At 43.3% G+C, this 25,266-nt stretch overlaps 1 protein-coding gene across 1 annotated transcript in view; it reads right to left on the bottom strand.

Annotated features, from left to right (window-relative positions):
* The window catches only part of LOC141154038 (SLAM family member 5-like), an 84,869-nt gene that overhangs the window by 10,170 nt on the left and 49,433 nt on the right, over positions 1 to 25,266 (bottom strand). The window contains exons 2-7 of the mRNA XM_073639431.1: positions 18,883 to 19,206; positions 11,135 to 11,392; positions 8,469 to 8,576; positions 5,486 to 5,526; positions 5,061 to 5,156; positions 1,954 to 2,034 (exon numbers count right to left, since the gene is read on the bottom strand). Coding sequence (XP_073495532.1) covers positions 1,954 to 2,034; positions 5,061 to 5,156; positions 5,486 to 5,526; positions 8,469 to 8,576; positions 11,135 to 11,392; positions 18,883 to 19,206 — 908 coding nt within the window. The remainder of the gene's footprint in view (positions 1 to 1,953; positions 2,035 to 5,060; positions 5,157 to 5,485; positions 5,527 to 8,468; positions 8,577 to 11,134; positions 11,393 to 18,882; positions 19,207 to 25,266) is intronic.

Below are 25,266 nucleotides of genomic sequence, written 5' to 3' on the forward strand. Positions count from 1 at the left end.
TAATGATACTGACACTTGGGGTGCAGGATAATGACACAGACACTCGGGGTACAGGATGATGACACTGACACTCCGGGTACAGGATGATGACACTGACACAAGGGGTACAAGATAATGACACTGACACTCGGGGTACAGGATAATGACACTGACACTCGGGGTACAAGATAATGACACTGACACTCGGGGTACAGGATAATGACACTGACACTCGGGGTACAGGATGATGACACTGACACTCGGGGTACAGGATAATGACACTGACACTCGGGGTACAAGATAATCACACTGAAACTCGGGGTACAGGATAATGACACTGACACTCGGGGTACAAGATAATCACACTGACACTCGGGGTACAAGATAATGACACTGACACTCAGGGTACAGGATAATGACACTGACACTGGGGGTACAAGATAACAACACTGACACTCGGGGTACAGGATAATGACACTGACACTCGGGGTACAGGATAATGACACTGACACTTGGGGTACAGGATAATGACACTGACACTCGGGGTACAAGATAATGACACTGACACTCGGGGTACAGGATAATGACACTGACACTCGGGGTACAGGATAATGACACTGACACTCGGGGTACAGGATAATGGCACTGACACTCGGGTCACAGGATAATGACAATGACACTTGGGTTACAGGATAATGACACTGACACTCGGGGTACAAGATAATGACACTGACACTTGGGTTACAGGATAATGACACTGACACTCGGGGTACAAGATAATGACACTGACACTCAGGTTACAACATAATGACACCTGACACTTGGGGTACAAGACAATGACACTGACACTAGGGGTACAACATAATGACACTGACACTCGGGGTACAAGATAACGACACTGACACTCGGGGTACAGGATAATGACACTGACACTCGGGGTACAGGATAATGACACTGACACTCGGGGTACAGGACAATGACACTGACACTCGGGGTACAGGATAATGACACTGACACTCGGGGTACAACATAATGACACTGACACTCGGGGTACAACATAATGACACTGACACTCGGGGTACAGGATAATGACACTGACACTAGAGGTACAGGATAATGACACTGACACTCGGGGTACAACATAATGACACTGACACTTGGGGTACAAGATAACGACACTGACACTCGGGGTACAGGATAATGACACTGACACTCGGGGTACAGGACAATGACACTGACACTAGAGGTACAGGATAATGACACTGACACTCGGGGTACAACATAATGACACTGACACTCGGGGTACAACATAATGACACTGACACTCGGGGTACAGGATAATGACACTGACACTAGAGGTACAGGATAATGACACTGACACTCGGGGTACAACATAATGACACTGACACTTGGGGTACAAGATAACGACACTGACACTCGGGGTACAGGATAATGACACTGACACTCGGGGTACAGGATAATGACACTGACACTAGAGGTACAGGATAATGACACTGACACTCGGGGTACAACATAATGACACTGACACTCGGGGTACAACATAATGACACTGACACTCGGGGTACAGGATAATGACACTGACACTAGAGGTACAGGATAATGACACTGACACTCGGGGTACAACATAATGACACTGACACTCGGGGTACAGGATAATGACACTGACACCTGGGTACAGGATAATGACACTGACACTCGGGGTACAGGATAATGACACTGACACTCGGGGTACAACATAATGACACTGACACTCGGGGTACAGGATAATGACACTGACACTCGGGTACAGGATAATGACACTGACACTCGGGGTACAACATAATGACACTGACACTCGGGGTACAGGATAATGACACTGACACTCGGGTACAGGATAATGACACTGACACTCGGGGTACAACATAATGACACTGACACTCGGGGTACAGGATAATGACACTGTGTGTAATATACCTTTGCAAATTGAACCGTACTGTACACAGTTTCTAATGAATTGGGCTTGTTCTCTGCTGTCTTCTTCTGAGAATTTGTTTTCTGAAATAAAAATATAACATTTCTCATAATATAGTGATGTCCGTCTATTGCTTAAATCTTGTAATTATTGATTTCTCATAGACAGATGTTCTGCATGTCCCATAAGTGAACAGTCTTAATGAATTCTAGAGATGACAGGTTCGTTTTCTGATCTTTTGCATTTCCTGCTGTTCAGTGTATGGGGTTTATCATTTTGGTCTATGAAAAACACAATATAAGGGGGGGAGGCTCCTGCTGCAGGCAGTTGTCTTACAGCCAGATACAGTACTGATGGGTAGTTCTGTTGGGAGCAGGGGTGTTAAGTTAAGTCTTGCATGACTGATTATGGCATTTTTTCAAGAACATTTTAGTTTCAATAGTATTTTCAGTGATTTATTTTATAGCTTTAATTATCACAGAAAACACAAAAGGATTAAATAAAAGATGAGATTAGGGAAATGCGTAAAGGGGGGAAGCTCCTGCTGAAGATACAGATACAGCACTACTAGGTTGCTCTGTTGGGAACAACTGTTTTAACCTAATCTTGTACGGGTGAGAATGGCATTTTTTCAGGAAATGTTGTAATTTTGATCCTATTTTCAGTTATTTCTTTTTCAGTTTTAATTAATACAAAAAAAAAGACTGAACAAAATGAGATTAAGAAATTGCATAAAGAGGTAAATAAGAAGGAGGTTCCTGCTGCAGCCAGTTGTCTTACAGCCACATAGAGTACTGCTAGACTGTTGGGAACAGATGTTTTCACTTGACCGTATGTTGGGGAATAAGGCATTTTTCTGTGAAATATTGTAATTTTGTTCTTATTTTAAGTGAATTATTTTTTATTGTAATTACCATTGAAAACTAAACAAGATCAAACAAAAGGATGAAAATAAAGAATTGCAAAAGGGTGAAGCACAAGGTGGGAAGCTCCTGCTGCAGACAGTTGTCATACAACCAGATACAGTACAGTACTATTAGATTGTCCTGCTGAATACAGGTATTTTATCCTGATCTTAAATGGCATTTTCCAGTGAAACGTCATTTTGATCCTATTTTCACTGATTTATTTTTGAGTTTTAATTACTACAGAAAACTAAAGAAGATCAAAGACAAATGTGAAAATAAGGAATTACATTGGGGGAGCCCTTTGCTCCAGCCAGTTGTCATATGGCCAGATACAGGGCTAACAAGTGGCTCTGATAGAAACAACTGTTTAAACCTGATATTGTAAGGGTGAGAATGGCTTTTTTACATACAATGCAATTTTGATCCTATTTTCAGTGATTTTTTTTTCAGTTTTAATTACACCCCCACTAAAAAGAAACAAAAAAAACACTGAACAATATTATGTGATTAAGGAATTGAATAAGGAACAAAATGAGAAGGAGTCTGCAGCCAGTTGTCTTACAGCCAGATAGAGTACTATTAGACTGTTCTGTTGGGAATACCTGATCTTGTGTTGGGGAGTGTGGCATTTTTCCATGAAACTTAATTTTGATCTTATTTTAAGTGATTTATGTTTGAGGTTTAGTTACCATATACAGTAAAAACTTAAAAAGATCAAACGTTAGGATGAAAACAAAGAATTGCAAAGAAGGGGGAGAGGCTCCTGCTGAATCTAGTTGTCAAACAGCCAGAAATAGTACTAATGGGTTGATCTATTGGAAGCAACTATTTTAACCTGATTAAGTATGGGTGATTATAGCATTTTTTTCATGAAATGTTGTAATTTTGATAATATTTTCAGTGTTTTATTTTCAGTTTTAATCACTACAAAAAGAAACAAAACCTGAGCAAAATGATAAGATTAAGGAACTGTATAAGGAGGAAGATAAGGAGGTTCCTGCTGCAGACAGTTGTCTTACAGTCAGATACAGTACTACTTGTCTGTTCTGTTGGGAACAGGTGTTTTCACCTAATCATGTCTTCGGGAGTATTACATTTTTATGTGAAAAATTGTAATCTTGATCGTATTTTCACTGATCTATTTTTGAGTTTTAATTACCACAAAAAAAAAAATCAAAAGAAAGAGAAAATAAGTAATTGCATAAGGGGGAAACTTCTGCTGTAGTCAGTTGTCGTACAGCCAGATTCAGTACTACTAGGTTGTTCTGTTGGGAACAAGGATTTTAACTTGGTCTTATTTAGAATTTTTCAGTGAAACATAGTAATTTTGATCAGATTTTTTCTGATTTATTTTTGAGCTTTAATTACCACAGAAAACTAAAAACAAACAAAAGGATGAAATTATGGAATCACATAAAGGGGGGAGGCTCCTGCTGCAGCCAGTTGACTTATGACCCTATACAGGAATTATAGGCTCCATTGATAAGAACAACTGTTTTAATCTGATCTTGTAGGGTGATTATAGCATTTTTTGCATTTTTGCAATTTTGATCCTATTTTCAGTGATTTCTTTTTCAGTTTTAATTACTGCACAAAACAAAAAAAAAGAAAAAAAAATTGATATAATTAAGAAATTGCACAAGTAGGAAAATAATAAGCAGGCTCCTGCTGTAGCCAGTTGTCTTACAACCAGATACAGTACTACTAGGCTGTTCTGCTATGAACAGTTGTTTTCACCTAACCTTCTGCTGGGGAGTATGGGATTTTTACATGAAATGTTGTCATTTTTATCCAATTTTCAGTGATCTATTTTTGAGTTTTAATAATTATGGAAAAGTAAAAACGATGAAACAAAATGATAGAACTAAGGGATTACATTATAGTGGAGTGTTAGGTGGGAGGCTCCTGCTGCAGCCAGTTGTCTAACAGCCAGATACAGTACTGGTTGTTCTGATGGGAACATGCAGTTTTAGCCCAATCTTGTATGGCATTTTTCAGTGAAATGTTGCAGTTTTGATCTTATTTTTATTTTTTGAGTTTTAATTTTGGCAGAAAACAAAAATGTATTGATCTAAAAGTTAAAATGAAGTATTTTATTTAGGTATAAAGTATTTAATGGATCAGAATTTTCTCTCTTTGAGTAAAAAGATATTTTGCCTACTGGGGGAACATTACATAAAATAACCCAGGGGATAACATACCTTGGCATGCTGGACCTCACTATATACAGTTAGAGATTGTTGCTCTTTTTCACGCTGATGATAAAGATTTTCCTCTGGTAAGGGAGCCTGTCCCACCTATAAAATCCAGAAATAAGTGGAAAATTGTGAAATTGTCTCCTGTCTTGAAAAGTGAAGAGTCACAAGAAAGGTAAGAAGTCTTCAGTCTCATCAGGGCATTATACTGAAAACTGCACCATTTGCAGCGTGAAGAGTCTACAGCAGAATAAATACAACACCGGGCTAAAAGCTGCACAAAGTCATCGCAGAAAATCTACACTCAGCTTACACTGCAAGACGTTATATACAATAACATATCCACGTATCCGATATCTGCAAATCACAAATACTCAGATGGAATCGGCTGCTGAATACTTTTCATAATTGAAAAAGTGAAGTTTTATAACCTGCGCGTACGTCGTCCAAACGTCATTGTTTTTACTTTTTTCTGAAACAAAAATGAAAATAGCAATGTATAGTTAATGAAGAAGAGGGTAGGACACTGAAACTAGGGGGACAAGACAATGACACTGAAACTAGGGGGACAAGACAATGACACTGACACTAGGGGGACAAGACAATGACACTGACACTAGGGGGACAAGAAAATGACACTGACACTAGGGGGACAAGACAATGACACTGATACTAGGGGGACAAGACAATGACACTGACACTAGGGGGAAAAGACAATGACACTGATACTAGGGGGACAAGACAATGACACTGACACTAGGGGGACAAGACAATGACACTGACACTAGGGGGAAAAGACAATAACACTGATACTAGGGGGACAAGACAATGACACTGACACTAGGGGGACAAGACAATGACACTGACACTAGGGGGACAAGACAATGACACTGACACTAAGGGGACAAGACAATGACACTGACACTAAGGGGACAAGACAATGACACTGACACTAGGGGGACAAGAAAATGACACTGACACTAGGGGGACAAGACAATGATACTGACACTAGGGGGACAAGACAATGACACTGACACTAGGGGGACAAGAAAATGACACTGACACTAGGGGGACAAGACAATGACACTGACACTAGGGGGACAAGAAAATGACACTGACACTAGGGGTACAAGACAATGATACTGACACTAGGGGGACAAGACAATGACACTGACACTAGGGGGGCAAGAAAATGACACTGACACTAGGGGGACAAGACAATGACACTGACACTAGGGGGACAAGACAATGACACTGAAACTAGGGGAACAAGACAATGACACTGACACTAGAGGGACAAGAAAATGACACTGACACTAGGGGGATAAGACAATGCCACTGACACTAGGGGGACAAGACAATGACACTGAAACTAGGGGGACAAGACAATGACACTGACACTAGGGGGACAAGAAAATGACACTGACACTAGGGGTACAAGACAATGACACTGACACTAGAGGGACAAGGCAATGACACTGACACTAGGGGGACAAGAAAATGACACTGACACTAGGGGTACAAGACAATGACACTGACACTCGGGGTACAGGATAATGATACTGACACTCGGGGTACAGGATAATGACACTGACACTCAGGGTACAGGATAATGACGCTGACACTCGGGGTACAGGATAATGACACTGACACTCAGGGTACAGGATAATGACACTGACACTTGGGGTACAGGATAATGACACTGGGGATACAAGACAATTACACTGACACTCGGGGTACAGGATAATGACACTTGGGGTACAGGATAATAGCACTGACACTCGGGGTGCAGGATAATGACACTGACAGTCGGGGTACAGGATAATGACACTGACACTCAGGGTACAGGATAATGACACTGACACTCAGGGTACAGGATAATGACACTGACACTAGGGGGACAAGACAATGACACTAACACTAGGGGGACAAGACCATGACACTGACACTCAGGGTACAGGATAATGATACTGACACTCGGGGTACAGGATAATGACACTGACACTCAGGGTACAGGATAATGACACTGACACTCAGGGTACAGGATAATGACACTGACACTTGGGGTACAGGATAATGACACTGGGGATACAAGACAATTACACTGACACTCGGGGTACAGGATAATGACACTTGGGGTACAGGATAATAGCACTGACACTCGGGGTGCAGGATAATGACACTGACAGTCGGGGTACAGGATAATGACACTGACACTCAGGGTACAGGATAATGACACTGACAGTCGGGGTACAGGATAATGACACTGACTCTCGGGTCCAGGATAATGACGCTGACACTCGAGGTACAGGATGATGACACTGACACTCGGGGTACAGGATAATGACACTGACACTAGGGTACAGGATAATGACACTGGGGGTACAAGACAATGACACTGACACTCGGGGTGTAGGATAATGACACTGACACTCGGGGTACAGGATAATGACACTGACACTAGGGGTACAGGATAATGACACTTGGGGTACAGGATAATGGCACTGACACTCGGGGTGCAGGATAATGACACTGACACTCGGGGTACAGGATAATGACACTGACACTAGGGGTACAGGATAATGACACTGACACTAGGGGGACAAGACAATGACACTAACACTAGGGGGACAAGACAATGACACTGACACTCGGGGTACAGGATAATGATACTGACACTCGGGGTACAGGATAATGACACTGACACTTGGGGTACAGGATAATGACACTGACACTTGGGGTACAGGATAATGACACTGACACTCGGGGTACAGGTTAATGACACTGACACTCGGGGTACAGGATAATGACGCTGACACTCGAGGTACAGGACACTGACACTCAGGGTACAGGATAATGACACTGACACTCGGGGTACAGGATAATGATACTGACACTCGGGGTACAGGATAATGACACTGACACTTGGGGTACAAGATAATGACACTGACACTCGGGTACAGGATAATGACACTGACTCTCGGGTCCAGGATAATGACGCTGACACTCGAGGTGCAGGATGATGACACTGACACTCGGGGTACAGGATAATGACACTGACACTAGGGTACAGGATAATGACACTGACACTAGGGGTACAGGATAATGACACTTGGGGTACAGGATAATGGCACTGACACTCGGGGTGCAGGATAATGACACTGACACTCGGGGTACAGGATAATGACACTGACACTAGGGGTACAGGATAATGGCACTGACACTAGGGGTACAGGATAATGGCACTGACACTTGGGGTACAGGATGACACTGACACTCGGGGTACAGGATAATGACACTGACACTCGGGGTACAGGATAATGACACTGACACTCGGGGTAGAGGATAATGACACTGACACATGATTTTTATCTGTCACTTTATTGTCTCTTGCATTGTGTATTTTATTATTACCTTTTCCCATTATGTTGTAAATTACAAATAGAACAATTATTACACAAGCGGTGAAAACGATTCCGAGGATCCATGGTAAGTCTGATTTTGTCGTTGAGTTGCCGGTTTCTAACAAGAAGCATATAATATTGAACATGTTACTTTCCAATAATATCTTAACCGAAGTAATCAGCTATTCATGTAGACTTTTGCATCGTTATAGAAGATCTCCCAAATAACTAAGCAAAATTATGTATCATGAATATCAAATTGAAAGAATTTTGCAAATTTTCCTGAAAATGTTTTGCATTGATGTCGATTCGTGTATCTCCATGGTCACAGGCTTCAGATAAGCCGTTTGTAGTCTAAGTCTGCAATCATACCACCGTCCATTTATTCCCTGCTTCTCGCTGATACATTCCAAAACACGTCAAGCAATTGTCCAAAAGCCATGTATTGTTTGCAACATTATTTGGGAAAGACCTTACTCAAAGTGACTCTCAAATTGTTTAAAAAACAAAAAAACTGCCCCGGGACTATATGTCTTAGCTGAGTAGTCCAAGCCCAGTTGCCGGCGTCTACTCCCTGCCCGGCTCAACTACACTCCTAAGTCTCTCCTTATTTATGTGCACAGGGAGAGAGTGCATGGTCACTTTAAGTGGTTAGTTCAGAAGCATCTACAGTCTGTAAGAATAGACTCTATTGATAACAGACACTACGATGTTTCCTCCTCGAGACATACTGTATATGCATAAATGTCCACCCTAAGCTCCACTCTATTGGTCTCAATGACACTGTTCTCTCCTGGTTCTCCTCCTATCTCTCTGACCGCTCCTTCACTGTATCTTTTGCCGGCTCCTCTTCCTCTCCTCGTCCCCTTACTATTGGGGTTCCGCAGGGCCCAGTCCTAGGCCCCCTCCTCTTCTCTCTATACACTGCCCCTATTCGACAAACCATCAGCAGATTCGGATTTCAGCATCATCTCTATGCTGATGACACCCAATTATACACATCGTCTCCTGACTTCACCCCTGCATTATTACAAAATACCAGGGATTTTTTGTCCGCTGTCTCTAACATCATGTCCTCCCTCTATCTGAAACTGAATCTCTCCAAAACTAAACTTCTTGTGTTTCCTCCTCCACTAACCTACCTATGGCCGATATTGCAATCTCCTTGTGTGGTTCCACCATAACTCCCAAGCAGCACGCCCGCTGTCTTAGAGTCATATTCGACACAAAACTTTCCTTTACTCCCTATATCCGATCACTCGCAAGCTCTTGTCACATGCATCTTAAAAACATCTCCAGAATCCGATACTGCAAAAACTCTTACTGTCACTCTTATTCACTCTCGTCTGGACTACTGCAACTCTCTTCTAATCGGTCTACCTCTAAACAAACTCTCTCCTCTCCAATCCTTTCTGAATGCAGCAGCCAGGGTCGTATTTCTGTCCAGCTGCTAAACCGATGCCTCAACCCTGTGCCAGTCATTGCACCTGTTGCCCATGTGCTACAGAATCCAATATACACTTATCTATCTTACCCACAGTTCTGCATCGCCCTATATCTCCTCCCTCATCTCTGTCTGTCCCCCTTCCCATGCTCTCCATTCTGCAACTGATCTAAGAGTAACATCCTCCATAATCCGAACCGCGCACCTCCGTCTCCAAGACTCCTCTTGAGCTGCGCCAGTTTTCTGGAATGCACTACCCCAGACGATCCGACTGATATCTAGCCCCCATGTTTATAAACATGCTTTAAAAACACATCTATTTAGACAGGACTCTCACCTCAACTCACCAAGCTAACTCTCCCCTGTTCCCTCCTAAATGTTAATCATTATCTCCACACCTTCCATGCACCCAATAGCACACCGTAACTGCACTTACAGATCCCGGCTGATGACCGGATCCTGCAGCTTTATAAGAAAACCCTTATTTATTATGATGATGGCCGGACCGTACATGACGGCACGTTCTACCTGTTGTGTCCCCCTATTCCCTTATAGATTGTAGCCTGTGAGCTGCAGGGTCCTCGCTCCTCCTGTAACTGCTGATCTGTCTGTTACTCTGTAATATCTTTATTGTATGTACAAGTCCCCTCTGTAATGTAAAGTATTGCGGAATATGTTGGCACTAAATAAATAAAATTCTTTATTATTATTAATTGGAGACAATGGCCAAAACTCTTTGTAAACCACTGTATCTGCAGTTGTATCACTAATCAGACCTGCTGATAGTCTGCACTTACCAAGAACGGCACTTTCTGACCTCTTCATCATATTTGAAAGATAATGTGATTAATTACATCCAAATATTCACTACAGAACGCTGGCTACCAAGTGTTACCCTTCTGTGTAATGCGCGGTCCACTGTCTACTATTAAGTGTGATCCATCTCTAGCAGCAAAGATGCCAAGTCTGATGGTTTGGGAGTCGTTTTGTCTCTCTTCTTGTAATTGCGACATATCTTTATGGGAAGGAGGGTAGGTTTTCATCTCTCTGATTCTGCCTACCTCATCTGTAAAATGGCTTTGAAGAAAAGAAGGTCCAGCACCAATAGTGCAGGCGGAATGCACAAGATATGAGTATGGTTGTCATGAGATATTAAAAAATTATATTTATTTGTAATATTTATCTACGCATATCAGTGTATAAACTTGTCACCAGTTTGTATAAATCATTACCTGTCTTACAGTAGTCCCTGGGGATCACAGTCTTGGAGACGTTACTGACAGGGTTACGTGCCGTGCAGATATAGGTGAAGTTCACATCACCGGGAGGTACATACAGGACACCTCGGGTCACATTGATATGACCGCCATGTAAATGACTCCATGTTACAGTCACATCTCGTTTGTCCACGATGCACAACAAGCTCAGTGAGCAAGAGCCATTCCTGGTGAGGCTGCTGTTGATCTTGATGTCTGTATCTGATAATCTCTCTGTGCAAGAAACAATGAAACTAAGGTTTAAGAATATGTTGAGTTGACCAATTACGAGAATAGAGAAGGAAATAGTTGTAAAAATAAAACCAGTGGGAGGAAACATCAGATACAGATAGACAGTGAATGTTTGTTTTTTTTTTTTTTACAAAAACCCAAAAATTTAGTAACTGTGCACCAAGGGTTAAATGTCATGGACTTATTGAGTTTAAGGCTAAATAAATAAAGCTTTAGACTTTACCCCAAAAAGTGTCCTCATAGAGGGGTGCTGGGTGTGACTAAGACGTAGTCTGACTAGCCTATTGTCTTAATTTTTTAACTTAATCCTTAAGTGTGGTCCTCAGGGGTGGGACATGTGGCGAGAGCTCATGGGCAGGCAAATACACTTAAAGGCGGTGAAGTCAGAAACTGAATAACAGTCAGAAACCAGTCAAGGTAAACAGTCAAGTGAAGATGGTTTGGGTTCAACAAAAAGTGATAGGAAGAATCAACCTGGAGCAGGAGGAGTCTTGTTCTATTAACAGGAAGACATCTTTGGGACACTTATACCCCTAGGAAAGCAGATTAGACAAGAGCTAGAGTGTAGACATGGATATGTCCATGTCCACCAGCCTCCACCACAAGAAGACCTCCAAGTCCATAACTGAAGCTAGGAAATCAAAATTTAAAGTAGGGAGAATTGGGAGAGATACTGCATTAGAATATAACATTCGGGGTTCCTATGCCCCCATACTAATTTGATTAATGTTGGCCAAGCCCACATATATCGAAGGGGTTGGCCCACAGTCTTAAGTGTATGGGGGCCATCCCGACCCTACCCCGACAGATGATTAGGATCCAGTATGTCCAGTTTTGGACTGCCAATCCTTTTGTTCTGTAAGAGATAAGATGCCAGCTGTTATGATCTGCTACAAGCACTAAGGAAAGACAGGAGATCTGTCCCTACAATAGAACTAAGCTGGATCCCTACGATGTAACGGGGAACCTGATCCTGCAATCAGACCCGCTAAAGTCCTCGGCTAGTCTGAACGAAGACCTATAGATGTGAGGAAGGGATCCCTACAACAACCAAGGACTGGGAGAAAGATGGACACCTCCTAGCAGAAATTGTAGCAGTAAAAAGACAAACAAACAACATAGAACATAGAGGTCCGAAGACCTAGCAAAACTGACTGAGAAAGGTTACAAAGCACCTGACTAGCTAAAGAGTAGAAATTACAATGAAGTCCAGCATGGCCAGGAGGGCGGAGCAGGATAAAATAGGCAAAAAAGTTCATGTGACCAGCAAGATAGAAAAAAACCTAACAGGAGAGTTCTAACAGTACCCCCTCTTCTATGAGGATCCTCCGGATCCCCTAGGCGCAGGCTTATCAGGAAACCTCTTGTGAAACGCTCTGACAAGTCTGGAAGCAGAAACATCATCCGCCCTCACCCATGAGTAATCCTCAGGACCGAAACCCTTCCAAGCGACGAGATACTGTAAACTCCCTCTATACCGTCTAGAACCCAGGATGCGGGAAACTTCAAATTCCCCGTCCTCCACCACCGGAGGAACAGTGGCAGTGGCGTCTCTATTAGATACATCAGCTTTTTTCAATAGAGAAACATGAAACACCGGATTAATCTTCCAGGAGGTAGGAACCTCCAACCTAACAGCAGATTGGTTAACTACCTGAAGCACCTTAAAGGGCCCTACAAACTTGGGACCCAATTTTTTAGAAGGAATCCTCAACCGCAGATTCTTAGAGGACAACCAAACCATGTCACCAATAGCAAACAAAACCTCTTGCCGTTTCCTATCAAAGTACCTCTTAGATTTCTTGTTAGCCTCCTGAAGATTACCACTCACATCCGTCCAAACTCTCTCCAAATCACCGGAAAAACTCTCCTCCTCAGGCACAGCCGATACCAATTTGGAGAATGACCCAAAAGACGGATGTCTCCCAGAACAACAAAAAAAAGGCGAACACCCAGCAGAAGAGGATGTATGGTGGTTAAGAGCAAATTCAGCAAGTGGCAGAAACTCAGACCACCCCTCTTGATTGTCTGCCACAAAACAACGCAAGAACTGCTCAACATTCTGGTTCTTCCTTTCTGTCTGGCCATTAGACTCAGGATGATATCCAGATGAAAATGACAAGTGAACTCCCAACCTGTCACAAAAGGCACGCCAAAAACGAGCCACGAACTGAGGTCCCCTATCAGAAACAATGTCAGTAGGAACACCATGGAGTCTGACAATTTCCTTGACAAAGGCCTTAGCGAGTGTCTTAGCGCAGGGCAATTTGATGAAGGGAACCAAGTGACACATCTTGCTAAAACGGTCCACGACCACCCAGATGACCGTGAAACCCTCAGAGGGGGGAAGGTCAGTAATAAAGTCAATAGCCAGATGTGTCCAAGGTGCACTAGGAACCTCCAGAGGGCAAAGCAACCCCGCAGCAGGAGTAAGTGAAGACTTAGATCTAGCACACACAGTACATTGACGCACCCACTTAATGACTTCCTTCTGCCATCCAGGCAACGAAAAACTGCGACCCACAAGTCTCTTGGTCTCAGAAATTCCTGGATGACCTGCCAACCGAGACTCATGACACTCAACAAACAAATCTCTCCTAAAGGTCCTAGGCACAAACAACCTCCCATGGGGAGTGTTAGATGGGGCATTCTCCTGAGCTTTAAGAATCTCATCCTCCAAAACGGAGTCCAAAGCAGCAATCACAACACCTTCTTGTAAAATGGTCTCCTCCTCCTCAGCACCGACCATGGGAGAAAAGCTGTGAGACAAAGCATCAGCTTTAACATTCTTGGTACCCGGGATGTAAGTAACGGAAAAATTAAACCGCGAGAAAAAAAAGTGCCCACCTAGCCTGACGGGCATTCAAGCGCTTGGCAGCATCAAGATAGATCAGATTTTTATGATCAGTGAAAACCTGAATGGGAAATTCAGCACCTTCCAAGAGATGACGCCAATGTTCAAATGCGAGTTTAATAGCCAGCAATTCCCGATTACCAATATCGTAATTAAGTTCAGTCTCAGAAATTTTTTTGAAAAAAAGGCACAAGGATGTACTCCATACTTGTTTTCCTGAGACAACACCGCACCGACCCCCACAGAAGAAGCATCAACTTCAACCAAAAACGGCTTAGTCACATCAGGCTGCATAAGGATGGGAGCAGAGGTGAACCTCTCCTTTAGAAACACAAAAGCTTCAATGGCCTCAGAAGTCCACTGAACCGCATCAGCACCTTTCCTGGTGAGATCGGTCAGTGGTTTAACAATAATAGAAAATTCTTTAATGAATTTTCTATAATAATTGGCGAAACCCAAAAACCTCTGTATCGATTTCAAACCAATAGGCCTAGGCCATTCCTCCACAGCTTGAACTTTCACCGGGTCCATCTCAAAGCCCTCGCTGGAGATAATGTAGCCCAAAAAACTAATTCTCTGTACAGCGAACTCACATTTCTCTAGCTTAGCAAAAAGCGAATTGTCCATTAATAACTGTAATACCTCACGTACGCTCCGCCAATGAGACTCCAGATCAGGCGAATAAATCAAAATGTCATCCAAATATACAACCACATTTTTGCTGATCAAAGGTCTAAGGATGTCATTAATAAGATTCTGAAAAAATGCTGGAGCATTGGTAAAACCAAAAGGCATAACCAGGTTCTCAAAATGACCCACAGGAGTGTTAAAAGCAGTCTTCCATTCATCACCCTCCTTCATGCGCAACAAATTGTATGCCCCCCGGAGATCAATTTTAGAGAACCACTTGACCCCCACTAACTGGTTAAACAAATCAGGAATCAATGGCAGTGGGTAAGAGGATTGCGTGCAGTAATTTTATTAATCTCGTGAAAGTCCTGACAAGGACGTAAACCGCCGTCCTTTTTTTTAACAAAAAAAAAAACAACAGCCACAGGTGACTTAGAAGGTCTGATATGACCGGCGGCCAAGCTTGTCTGTATGTATTCCTCCAAAGCCTTCCTCTCAGGAATAGTAAGATTAAATAAACGACTTTTAGGAAGAGTCGCTCCAGGGACAAATTCAATGGTACAATCATAGTCTCTATGGGGAGGCAAAATTTGCGACTCTTCCTCAGAAAAAACTTTCCAAAAATCCTGAATAGGTACAGGCAATTCCCCTTTCTCCACAGCAGCAATGCGCCCGTTACAACACTTGTCATAACACTTAGGGCTCCAGGACTGAATTTCATTGGTAGACCAATCCAGTACAGGATTGTGCAATTTTAACCAGGGTAACCCCAAAACTACTGGAGAAGGCAAATTATTTAATACCACCTAATCAAAATTCTCTTGGTGAATACCATTAATAGTGAGGGGAAATTCATAAACCTTGTAAGTATCACATTTCAAGGGAGAGCCATCGACAGAAACCACGGCAATAGGGGATGACAAAGGTTTTGGTTTTAATTTAAGTTTTTCCAAGAATCCCCCATCAATCACATTCAGAGTAGAACCACAATCCACAAATACCCGAAATTCAATTAATTCTTCCTGAGCAGCAGTAGTAGCAGAAAGAAATACACCCTTAGAGTTTAAACAGGCTATACGGGCGTAACTGACCTTTTTTTTTTTTTCTTTGTTCATACGAAGCACACAGTTCTTAATGAAATGGTCAGATTCACCGCAATAAAAGCACAAACCTTCAGAAAACCTGCGGTCTTTTTCCTGAGAGCGGGGTGACATCGCCCCAATCTCCATCGGCTCTCTAATGTCAGTACAGACCCTCTCAAGACTCGGAGCTGACATGGCAGAGGATTTACTCTCATTAACCCTTGCACGCAGTCTCCTGTCCACCCGTATAGCTAATTGCATTGCCTCCTGCAAGTTTCCAGGTGTAGGATAAGCAATCAGCAGATCCTTAACCCTTTCACCTAGCCCAGCAAGAAACAAACTTTTCAAAGCAGAATCGTTCCACCCCACCTGAGCAGACCACCGACGGAAGTGAGTACAATAATTTTCCACATTACCTGATCCCTGCCTCAAACGTCTTAATTCAGTCTCAGCTGATGAGACACGATCAGGATCATCATACAACAACCCCAAAGCAGAAAAAAAACTATCCACTGATCTAAAGCACGGATCACTAGGTTGGAGAGAAAAGGCCCATCCCTGAGGTTCTTTGCGCAAAAGTGACATTATGAACCCTATGCAATGTGATTCATCACCAGAGGATCTGGGTCTCAAACGAAAATACAACAAACATGCATTTTTAAAGGAAAAAAAATCTTGTTGTTCACCAAAAAATAAATCAGGCAATCGTACCTTTGGCTCCACAAAATGCGCTCCAGAACAGCTACTCACGTGTTGTTGGAGCTCGGCCACCTCCAGAGAGAGTCCCTGCAGGCGTTGAGCCAAATCCTGAACCGACACCATGATGGAAACTGGAAGTCTTTCCTTAGAGAAATTTTTTGGCTGGACTTACTGTTATGATCTGCTACAAGCACTAAGGAAAGACAGGAGATCTGTCCCTACAATAGAACTAAGCTGGATCCCTACGATGTAACAGGGAACCTGATCCTGCGATCAGACCCGCTAAAGTCCTCGGCTAGTCTGAACGAAGACCTATAGATGTGAGGAAGGGATCCCTACAACAACTAGGGACTGGGAGAAAGATGGACACCTCCTAGCAGAAATTGTAGCAGTAAAAAGACAAACAAACAACATAGAACATAGAGGTCCGAAGACCTAGCAAAACTGACTGAGAAAGGTTACAAAGCCCCTGGCTAGCTTAAGAGTAGAAATTACAATGAAGTCCAGCATGGCCAGGAGTGCGGAGCAGGATAAAATAGGCAAAAAAGGTCATGTGACCAGCAAGATAGAAAAAACCTAACAGGAGAGTTCTAACACCAGCTTGGCATAGGGAAGAAAAGGCCAAGATATCTGCCGGCCAAACAATGAGCCAAACCATTAATCTAAATCTTTATCTAAAGTGTATGGAGAGCTTTATACCATCTGATATTTTATCTTTAGTTAAGTAAGTCTTGGTCTTCATGTAGCTTCTCACATTATTAATGGAATTTTCCAAAGTAACCAAGCAAAATGTTTATTGCTGAAAATCCAAAATATATAAAATTAAAGCAATTTTGCAAATATTTGTGAAAGTATTTTGTAATGATTTGTGCATCAATTACTGCATCAATGCGGCAATGTGGCATGGAGGTGATCAGCCTGTGGCACTGCTGAGGTGTTATGGAAGCTCAGGTTGCTTTGGTAGCAGCCTTCAGCTCGTCTGCATTGTTGGGTCTGGGGTCTCTCATCTTCCTCTTGACAATACCCCATAGATTCTCTATAATAGATTCTCTATGGGGTTAAGGGCAGGCGAGTTTGCTGCCAATCAAGCACAGTGATACTGTTGTGTGTAAACCAGGTATTGGTACTTTTGGCAATGTGGACAGGGGCCAAATCCTGCTGGAGAATGACATTTCCATCTCCAAAAAGCTTGTCGGCAGAGGGAAGCATGAAGTGCTCTAAAATGTCCTGGTAGACAGCTATGCTGACTTTGGTCTTGATAAAATACAGTGGACCTCCACCTGCAGATTACATGGCCCCCAAACCATCACTGATTGTGGAAACTTCACAATAGACCTCCAGCAGCTTGGATTGTGGCCTCTCCACTCTTCCTCCAGACTCTGGGACCTTGATTTCCAGATGAAATGCAAAATTTACTTTTCATCTGAAAACAACACCTTGGACCACAGAGAACAGTCCAGGTCTTTTTCTCCTTGGCTCAGGTAAGACGCTTCTGGCGTTATCCATTGGTCATCAGTGGCTTAACACAAGGAATGTGACACTTGTAGCCCATGTCCTGGATGCGTCTGTGTGTGTTGGCTCTTGAAGCAACGACTCCAGCAGCAGTCCTCTCCTTGTGAGTCTCCCCCACATTTTTGAATGGCCTCTTCTTAACAATTCTTTCAAGGCTGCGGTTATCCCGGTTGCTTGTGCACCTTTTTCTACCACACTTTTTCCTTCCACTCAACTTTCCATTAATATGCTTGGATACAGCACTCTGTGAACAGCCAGCTTCTTTATCAATGACCTTTTGTGGCTTACCCTCCTTATGGAGTGTGTCAATGACTGCCTTCTGGACATCTGTCAAGTCAGCAGTCTTCTTTATGATTGTGGAGCCTACTGAAACAGACTAACGGACCTTTTTAAACGCTTAGGAAGCCTTTGCAGGTGTTTTTTGTTGATTATTCTAATTTACTGAGATAATGACTTTTGTGTTTTCATTGGCTGTAAGCCACAATCATCAACATTAACAGAAATAAACACATGAAATAGATCACTCTGTGTGTAATGACTCTATATAATATGAGTTTCACTTTTTGTATTGAAGAACTGAAATACATTTACTTTTTGATGATATTCTAATTTAGTGAGATGCACCTGTATATAATATTTCTAATTTGTTTAGCAGGCAGTGCACCTAAGGCAGAACAGAAGAAAATACGACCTACCGTATACAGTGAGATTGAATAGTTCACAGAAGGTCTCGTCGTCGTTTGTTCGTATATCTGCTTTGTAGATTCTCTGATCTTGCAGTGATAAATTCTTGATCTGTAAGGATCCATCAGCGACACTTCTCACTCTTCCCCTATACTGAGGTAACACTTCTTGTTCATCATAAGATTGTCCTGATTTAATTGTAACAATATTAGTTCCCTCTGGTAATAAAACCCAGTAGATGGCTCTGATCCCCGTCTGATGGACGCGTAGAACGACTTCTCCTCCCCCAGCACCAGATACGTTCTCCTGTGTACAGGGTTTATCACAGACGACACCTGATATAAAGTAATTATATGGGATTAATACAAGTCTGGACAACTCTAAATATGTTGCTCGTGTCTATTTACATGTGTAGCACCCGAAGTAGGATACAACAGAATGTTCACTGATATCTTTTTAACACAATTATCTTTATAGCATTGTTATTTGCACTTAGTAAATGTTTTTGCAATTGATATACTAGGCTGCAGATATCTTATGCTGCTTTGTAGCACAATCTATATATATTTGCACTGACATGCTCAGGACAATGCTAGGATAGCAAAATGTCAAACTGCTTAAGCGAGATAGTGATTAACAGGAAACTTCTGGAAAGACATTATAGATGAAAATCATATTAGCTCCTTACAAACAAACCTGCCCCCTAACATGGGAGGAATCAGGGTGTGAAGACCTCCTCTGATGAGCAGATAAGAGTGTAAGATGGAAGATGTCCTGCAGAGGTGTTGTGATGACATGGGGTTGAGGAGATAAGATATGCACCCTTACTTCCTTCTCCTCTACACACACTGCCTGCAGAAGGTGAAGAAGTAGGAAGGAGAGAATCCATAGCTCTTCTATATGAGGAACCAAGGTCTGAGCCGCAGACAGTTGTGGACAAGGATTGAGCATGCATGCAAATAAGAGGATCTGAGGATTCACTGCAGCTACTAAGCAACTTCCCCAGAGTATATCTGAGAGCTACCACCTCACCTCACTGGATAGTAACTATGTTTGCCAAAAAGTAATTGAACCATTAAGCTTGATGTGCTTGTGTATTCCTACACAAGTAAATATTAAGACTGCCCCCATGTCATCCCTTTTTTCTGGACTATTTGGAGGGCACCACTTTATAAAATCTTTCCAGGAAGCTAAATAAGTGCACCCTGGCATCAGAAACGTTCTTTTTTGTCACTGCCATGGCGGAATGGTAACGTCCACACAACACACACTTGTTTATTCTCAGGTATTTTCTGGCTGGGTGACCTAGGGCACCATCTAGCTGAAAGCTTTAAGACTAAAGCAAAGGTGGGCAAAGTTTATAAAACTAAATTTGGCTTCATTTTGTACAAACTGGCTGAAGAATTTGTACAGAATCAATTTGACATGACTCAAAATTCCCCCCAAAAGATGTCCAGACAACGAATAAGAATAAAAAGAGAGCTGAAAAAGGGTTGAAATATAAAACATTATACTCGCTTGACCCAGATCCATCCCTCAGCTCACCTGTCGCCAAGTCGTCTGGTCTCTGCCATGGATCTTCTTCCGGTCTCCTGCTCTTCTCCCAGCTTCTGGTCTATGGTCTTGCCTTTGGGTCTTACAGCGTGTACTCAACCTCATGTGGTCATATGGGGCAAAACACATATCAACGGCACAAGGCAATGATGGGCACCATGTCCCACATGGTCAAGTGAGGCCAAGAGAAAAGACCAAAGACTGGGAGAAGACCCAGAGGCTGGAAGAAGATTTGAAACAATGACTGGGTGACCTGGCGGGGAGCTGAAATGGCATGACAAGTAATGGGTAGGACAGGTAGCTAAAATGTGTTACTATTTTTTAGCCACTTTCTGGTCCTCAAGAGAGTCCAAATAGATAGCAGCTGACGGCCATTTTGCTGGATTGCTGTATGAATCGAGTTCCGAAAAAAGTTGTATTCTGGTCGATCCAAATTTTTCTGTAAAATTTGTGACTTAGAGTTTATTTACAACAAATTTGCTCATCTGTTATTAGGACCTGCTCTTGGGCAACATGATATATTTATTTCTCTAGTTGCTAAAATGACCATTGTTTAAAAAACTTGTGCTTATATGATAGCCAAAGTGGTAATTGTAGCTCCAACAAGGGGGCAGCTAGAAGTCTCACTCCCTCCACACATGCTGGTCACTGTCTGTGCTCATGTAAAACCCATCCAATTGCAAGACGTGACTAGCACTTTGGTACAACTGGGCATAAAAAAGTCATTTTCGATTTATAAAATGATTTGCGTCTCTCATAGAAGCACCAGTTACTTTAAACTAATGTGACCATTTAAGCCTGAAAGGTAAAGAGACTAGAAGCAAAACCTGGAGAAAACTGCAGACAAATGTGTTTGAAAGCCATTTTTTGGTTTGTGGTGCTTTATTACTTTGTTGGATGTTTTTTTGGGGACAATGGTATTTTTCAAAATAATAAACACAGTGACCTTACAGTAAAGAGATAATAAACACAATGATGTCACAGTATAGAGATAATACACACAGGGATATCACACACAGTGATATCACAGTACAGGGATAATACACACAGTGATGTCATAGTACAGGGATAATACACACAGTGACGTCACAGTACAGGGATAATGCTCACAGTGATGTCACAGTACAGGGATAATGCTCACAGTGATGTCACAGTACAGGGATAATACACTCAGCGATGTCACAGTACAGGGATAATGCACACAGTGATGTCACAGTACAGGGATAATGCTCACAGTGATGTCACAGTACAGGGATAATGCTCACAGTGATGTCACAGTACAGGGATAATGCACACAGTGATGTCACAGTACAGGGATAATACACTCAGCGATGTCACAGTACAGGGATAATGCACACAGTGATGTCACAGCACAGGGATAATGCACACAGTGATGTCACAGTACAGGGATAATACACACAGTGGTGTCACAGTACAGGGATAATACACACAGTGGTGTCACAGTACAGAGATAATACACACAGTGATGTCACAGCACAGAGATAATACACACAGTGATGTCACAGTACAGGGATAATGCTCACAGTGATGTCACAGTACAGGGATAATGCTCACAGTGATGTCACAGTACAGGGATAATGCACACAGTGATGTCACAGTACAGGGATAATACACAGTGATGTCACAGTACAGGGATAATACACTCAGTGATGTCACAGTACAGGGATAATGCACACAGTGATGTCACAGTACAGGAATAATACACAGTGATGTCACAGTACAGGGATAATACACACAGTGGTGTCACAGTACAGAGATAATACACACAGTGATGTCACAGTACAGGGATAATGCACACAGTGATGTCACAGTACAGGGATAATACACACAGTGATGTCACAGTACAGGGATAATACACACAGTGATGTCACAGTACATGGATAATACGCACAGTGATGTCACAGTACAGGGATAATACACTCAGTGATGTTACAGTACAGAGATAATACACACAGTGATGTCACAGTACAGGGATAATACACACAGTGATGTCACAGTACAGGGATAATACACTCAGTGATGTCACAGTACAGAGATAATACACACAGTGATGCCACAGTACAGAGATAATACACACAGTGATGTCACAGTAGAGAGATAATACACTCAGTTATGTCACAGTACAGAGATAATACACACAGTGATGTCACAGTACAGGTATAATACACTCAGTGATGTCACAGTACAGAGATAATACACACAGTGATGTCACAGTACAGAGATAATACACACAGTGATGTCACAGTACAGGGACAATACACTCAGTGATGTCACAGTACAGAGATAATACACTCAGTGATGTCACAGTACAGAGATAATACACACAGTGATGTCACAGTACAGGGATAATGCACACAGTGATGTCACAGTACAGAGATAATACACACAGTGATGTCACAGTACAGGGATAATACACTCAGTGATGTCACAGTACAGAGATAATACACTCAATGATGTCACAGTACAGAGATAATACACACAGTGATGCCATAGCACATAGATAATAAACATAGCTATTTCGTAAAAACAGTGATGTCACAGTATACAGGTAAAACACGTCATGATATAATAACACAATAATAACGAAAGCTTTCTCAATAGAACATTGCACAGGTGAGTGATTCACGTGCACCCAGCTCTCCACATGATGATGTAAAAGAAAACTTCATTCTTCAGAGCAGGCTGCCTTCTTCCATGCACCACAGTCCAGTTCTGTAGGTCATGTGCCCATTGTTGGTATTATAAGTGGTGGAGGGGGACAGCATGGACACTGATAGTTCAGCACCTCTGCTGTTCCATACACAGACGCTGTGATGCTTTGCATGTTTTGACACCTTTCTATTAACGCCAGCAGTTACTTTATTAGCAGTTTCAGTAAGTACAGTGGGAAAAGCCAGATAATCTTGTAGTTATGATACCTTTTAATGGCTAACAAAAATAAAATAAATGATGTTACAAGGCAAATAGTGATGAGCGAACATGCTCGCCACTGCTCGGTACTCGTCCGAGCATCACTGTGCTCAACAAGCTTGGCGAGTATTTCCTGGTTGCTCTGGCGGGAGCTCGGGTCCCCTCCCTGCATGTTTGGCGCTCTTTACAGAGCCAATTGACTTTCCCCCCAGGGCCGTGGGGTACTCGGCAGCCGGACCTTATGGCTGCTTGCAGGGGATATCACGGTGGCTGGCCCGGTCCGTGACCCAGGGCGGTCAGTGCAAAAAGGGGAAATATATTTATAGGGGATTTGTCGTGATGCCACCTGTGGTGTCTGGTGAGGATCACCAGCGCTGCAACAGTCCTCTGAGGCAGATGTTAGGGCAGCTTGAGATGGAACGGCTCCCCACAGGTGGAGCAGGCCTCAGGGCAGTGTAGATAAATGGAGGTGCGCTGGGCGTTGTAGTGCAGGGAGGGAAATGGCGCCGGTGAAAGAAAGGGACGGAGGCAGTACAGTGCAGTCATCAAAGATTTACTCACAGTTCTTAGACAGTCCACAGGTGCAAGCCTCCCGCGTCACACTGCGTTCACCGGGCAGGGGTTCAGTCCTTCCTCAGGCAGCTCGGGTGTACCTGGCAGAACCCCACTTTCTTGTGTGCCTCTCTAGACTGACTTCACACTGGGTCTTACTCCCTCCTGCCCTGCGCTTCCCACTGTGAATCCTGTTCGGGTGCTGTGAGGTCCCCCCTGTCCGTTGGAGTTGCACAGACCTGCTTGACCTTACTTGGATTGGAGTGGGAGTTCGACTAATGCCTATAGAAGCCAGAAGCCTCTGGTTTTTCCAGCCGAGGCTTGAAGATGCACGACTGGGCCAGGGGCCGGTCCCCTTCTTGCAGCCTAGATTCTCCTGACACTTGGCAGGTTCGGGGTGTACGGGTGCCACCTGCACTCGCCGTACTCCCCTAGGATCCCTTCTTCAGAACGGAGCTTCCTCCCTGCTCCCCTCCTGGGCCTCTGAGACTAAGCCCTGCTTGGGGAGCAGAGCTCTGACTGAGGCTCTGCTCCCTGACTGACTTCACTCTCTCCTCTCACCGACTGAACTCAACTATTCTAAGATGGCTTCTTTTTATATCTTTACTGTATGAGTGCTCCCCTAAACTACTTCCCCCACCCACACCCACTACTGGTTCCCCCTACCTTTGGGTTCCCCCCACTCCAGCCAGGGGCAGGGCTCAGCAGAAAACTACATTGCGTCTTGCCCCTCCTGCTGGCCTGGAGCAGTGTAGTGTTGGATGTAGGTGTTGGGGTTCCGGGCAGCACTCCCATCTTACTTGAGTGAAGGGAGACACCACACCTCTGGGTGAGGTGCAGTACCTCTGTGGCGACTGAACCCTCAGGGGCGCCACAAAATGAACATGCAGGGATTGACTGCCATGCACTGTAATGCCGTAGCCATGTTGGTTGTGGCATTACAGTGATTGGTTGGCCGCACAGCGCCATCAGGTCTATATCGGACCTGGCGCCGCCATGCTCGTCACAGTCTACTCCGGAATCAGACAGTGTAGGGAGAGGTGCTGCTGTTTCAGGGAGAGATTTGCTTGTTTATAGTTAGTATAGGTATTCAAAACCAGGGGAGGAGTCCTGAGGAGATAATTTGCATATTCCCACTGCATTTTGGGGTAAGTGAAGAGTCTCCGCGAGCTCAAAGAACACTGGATTTTGGCTGTTGGAGCTGAAAAGAGGACATCGGTAAACCAGGGGAGGAGTCCTGAGGAGATAATTTGCATATTCCCACTGCATTTTGGGGTAAGTGAAGAGTCTCCGCGAGCTCAAAGAACACTGGATTTTGGCTGTTGGAGCTGAAAAGAGGACATCGGTAAACCAGGGGA

The sequence above is a fragment of the Phyllobates terribilis genome, unplaced genomic scaffold (genome assembly GCF_046119375.1).
Source record: "Phyllobates terribilis strain yellow unplaced genomic scaffold, ASM4611937v1 Scaffold_7__3_contigs__length_470593459, whole genome shotgun sequence".
NCBI classification, from domain to species: domain Eukaryota; kingdom Metazoa; phylum Chordata; class Amphibia; order Anura; family Dendrobatidae; genus Phyllobates; species Phyllobates terribilis.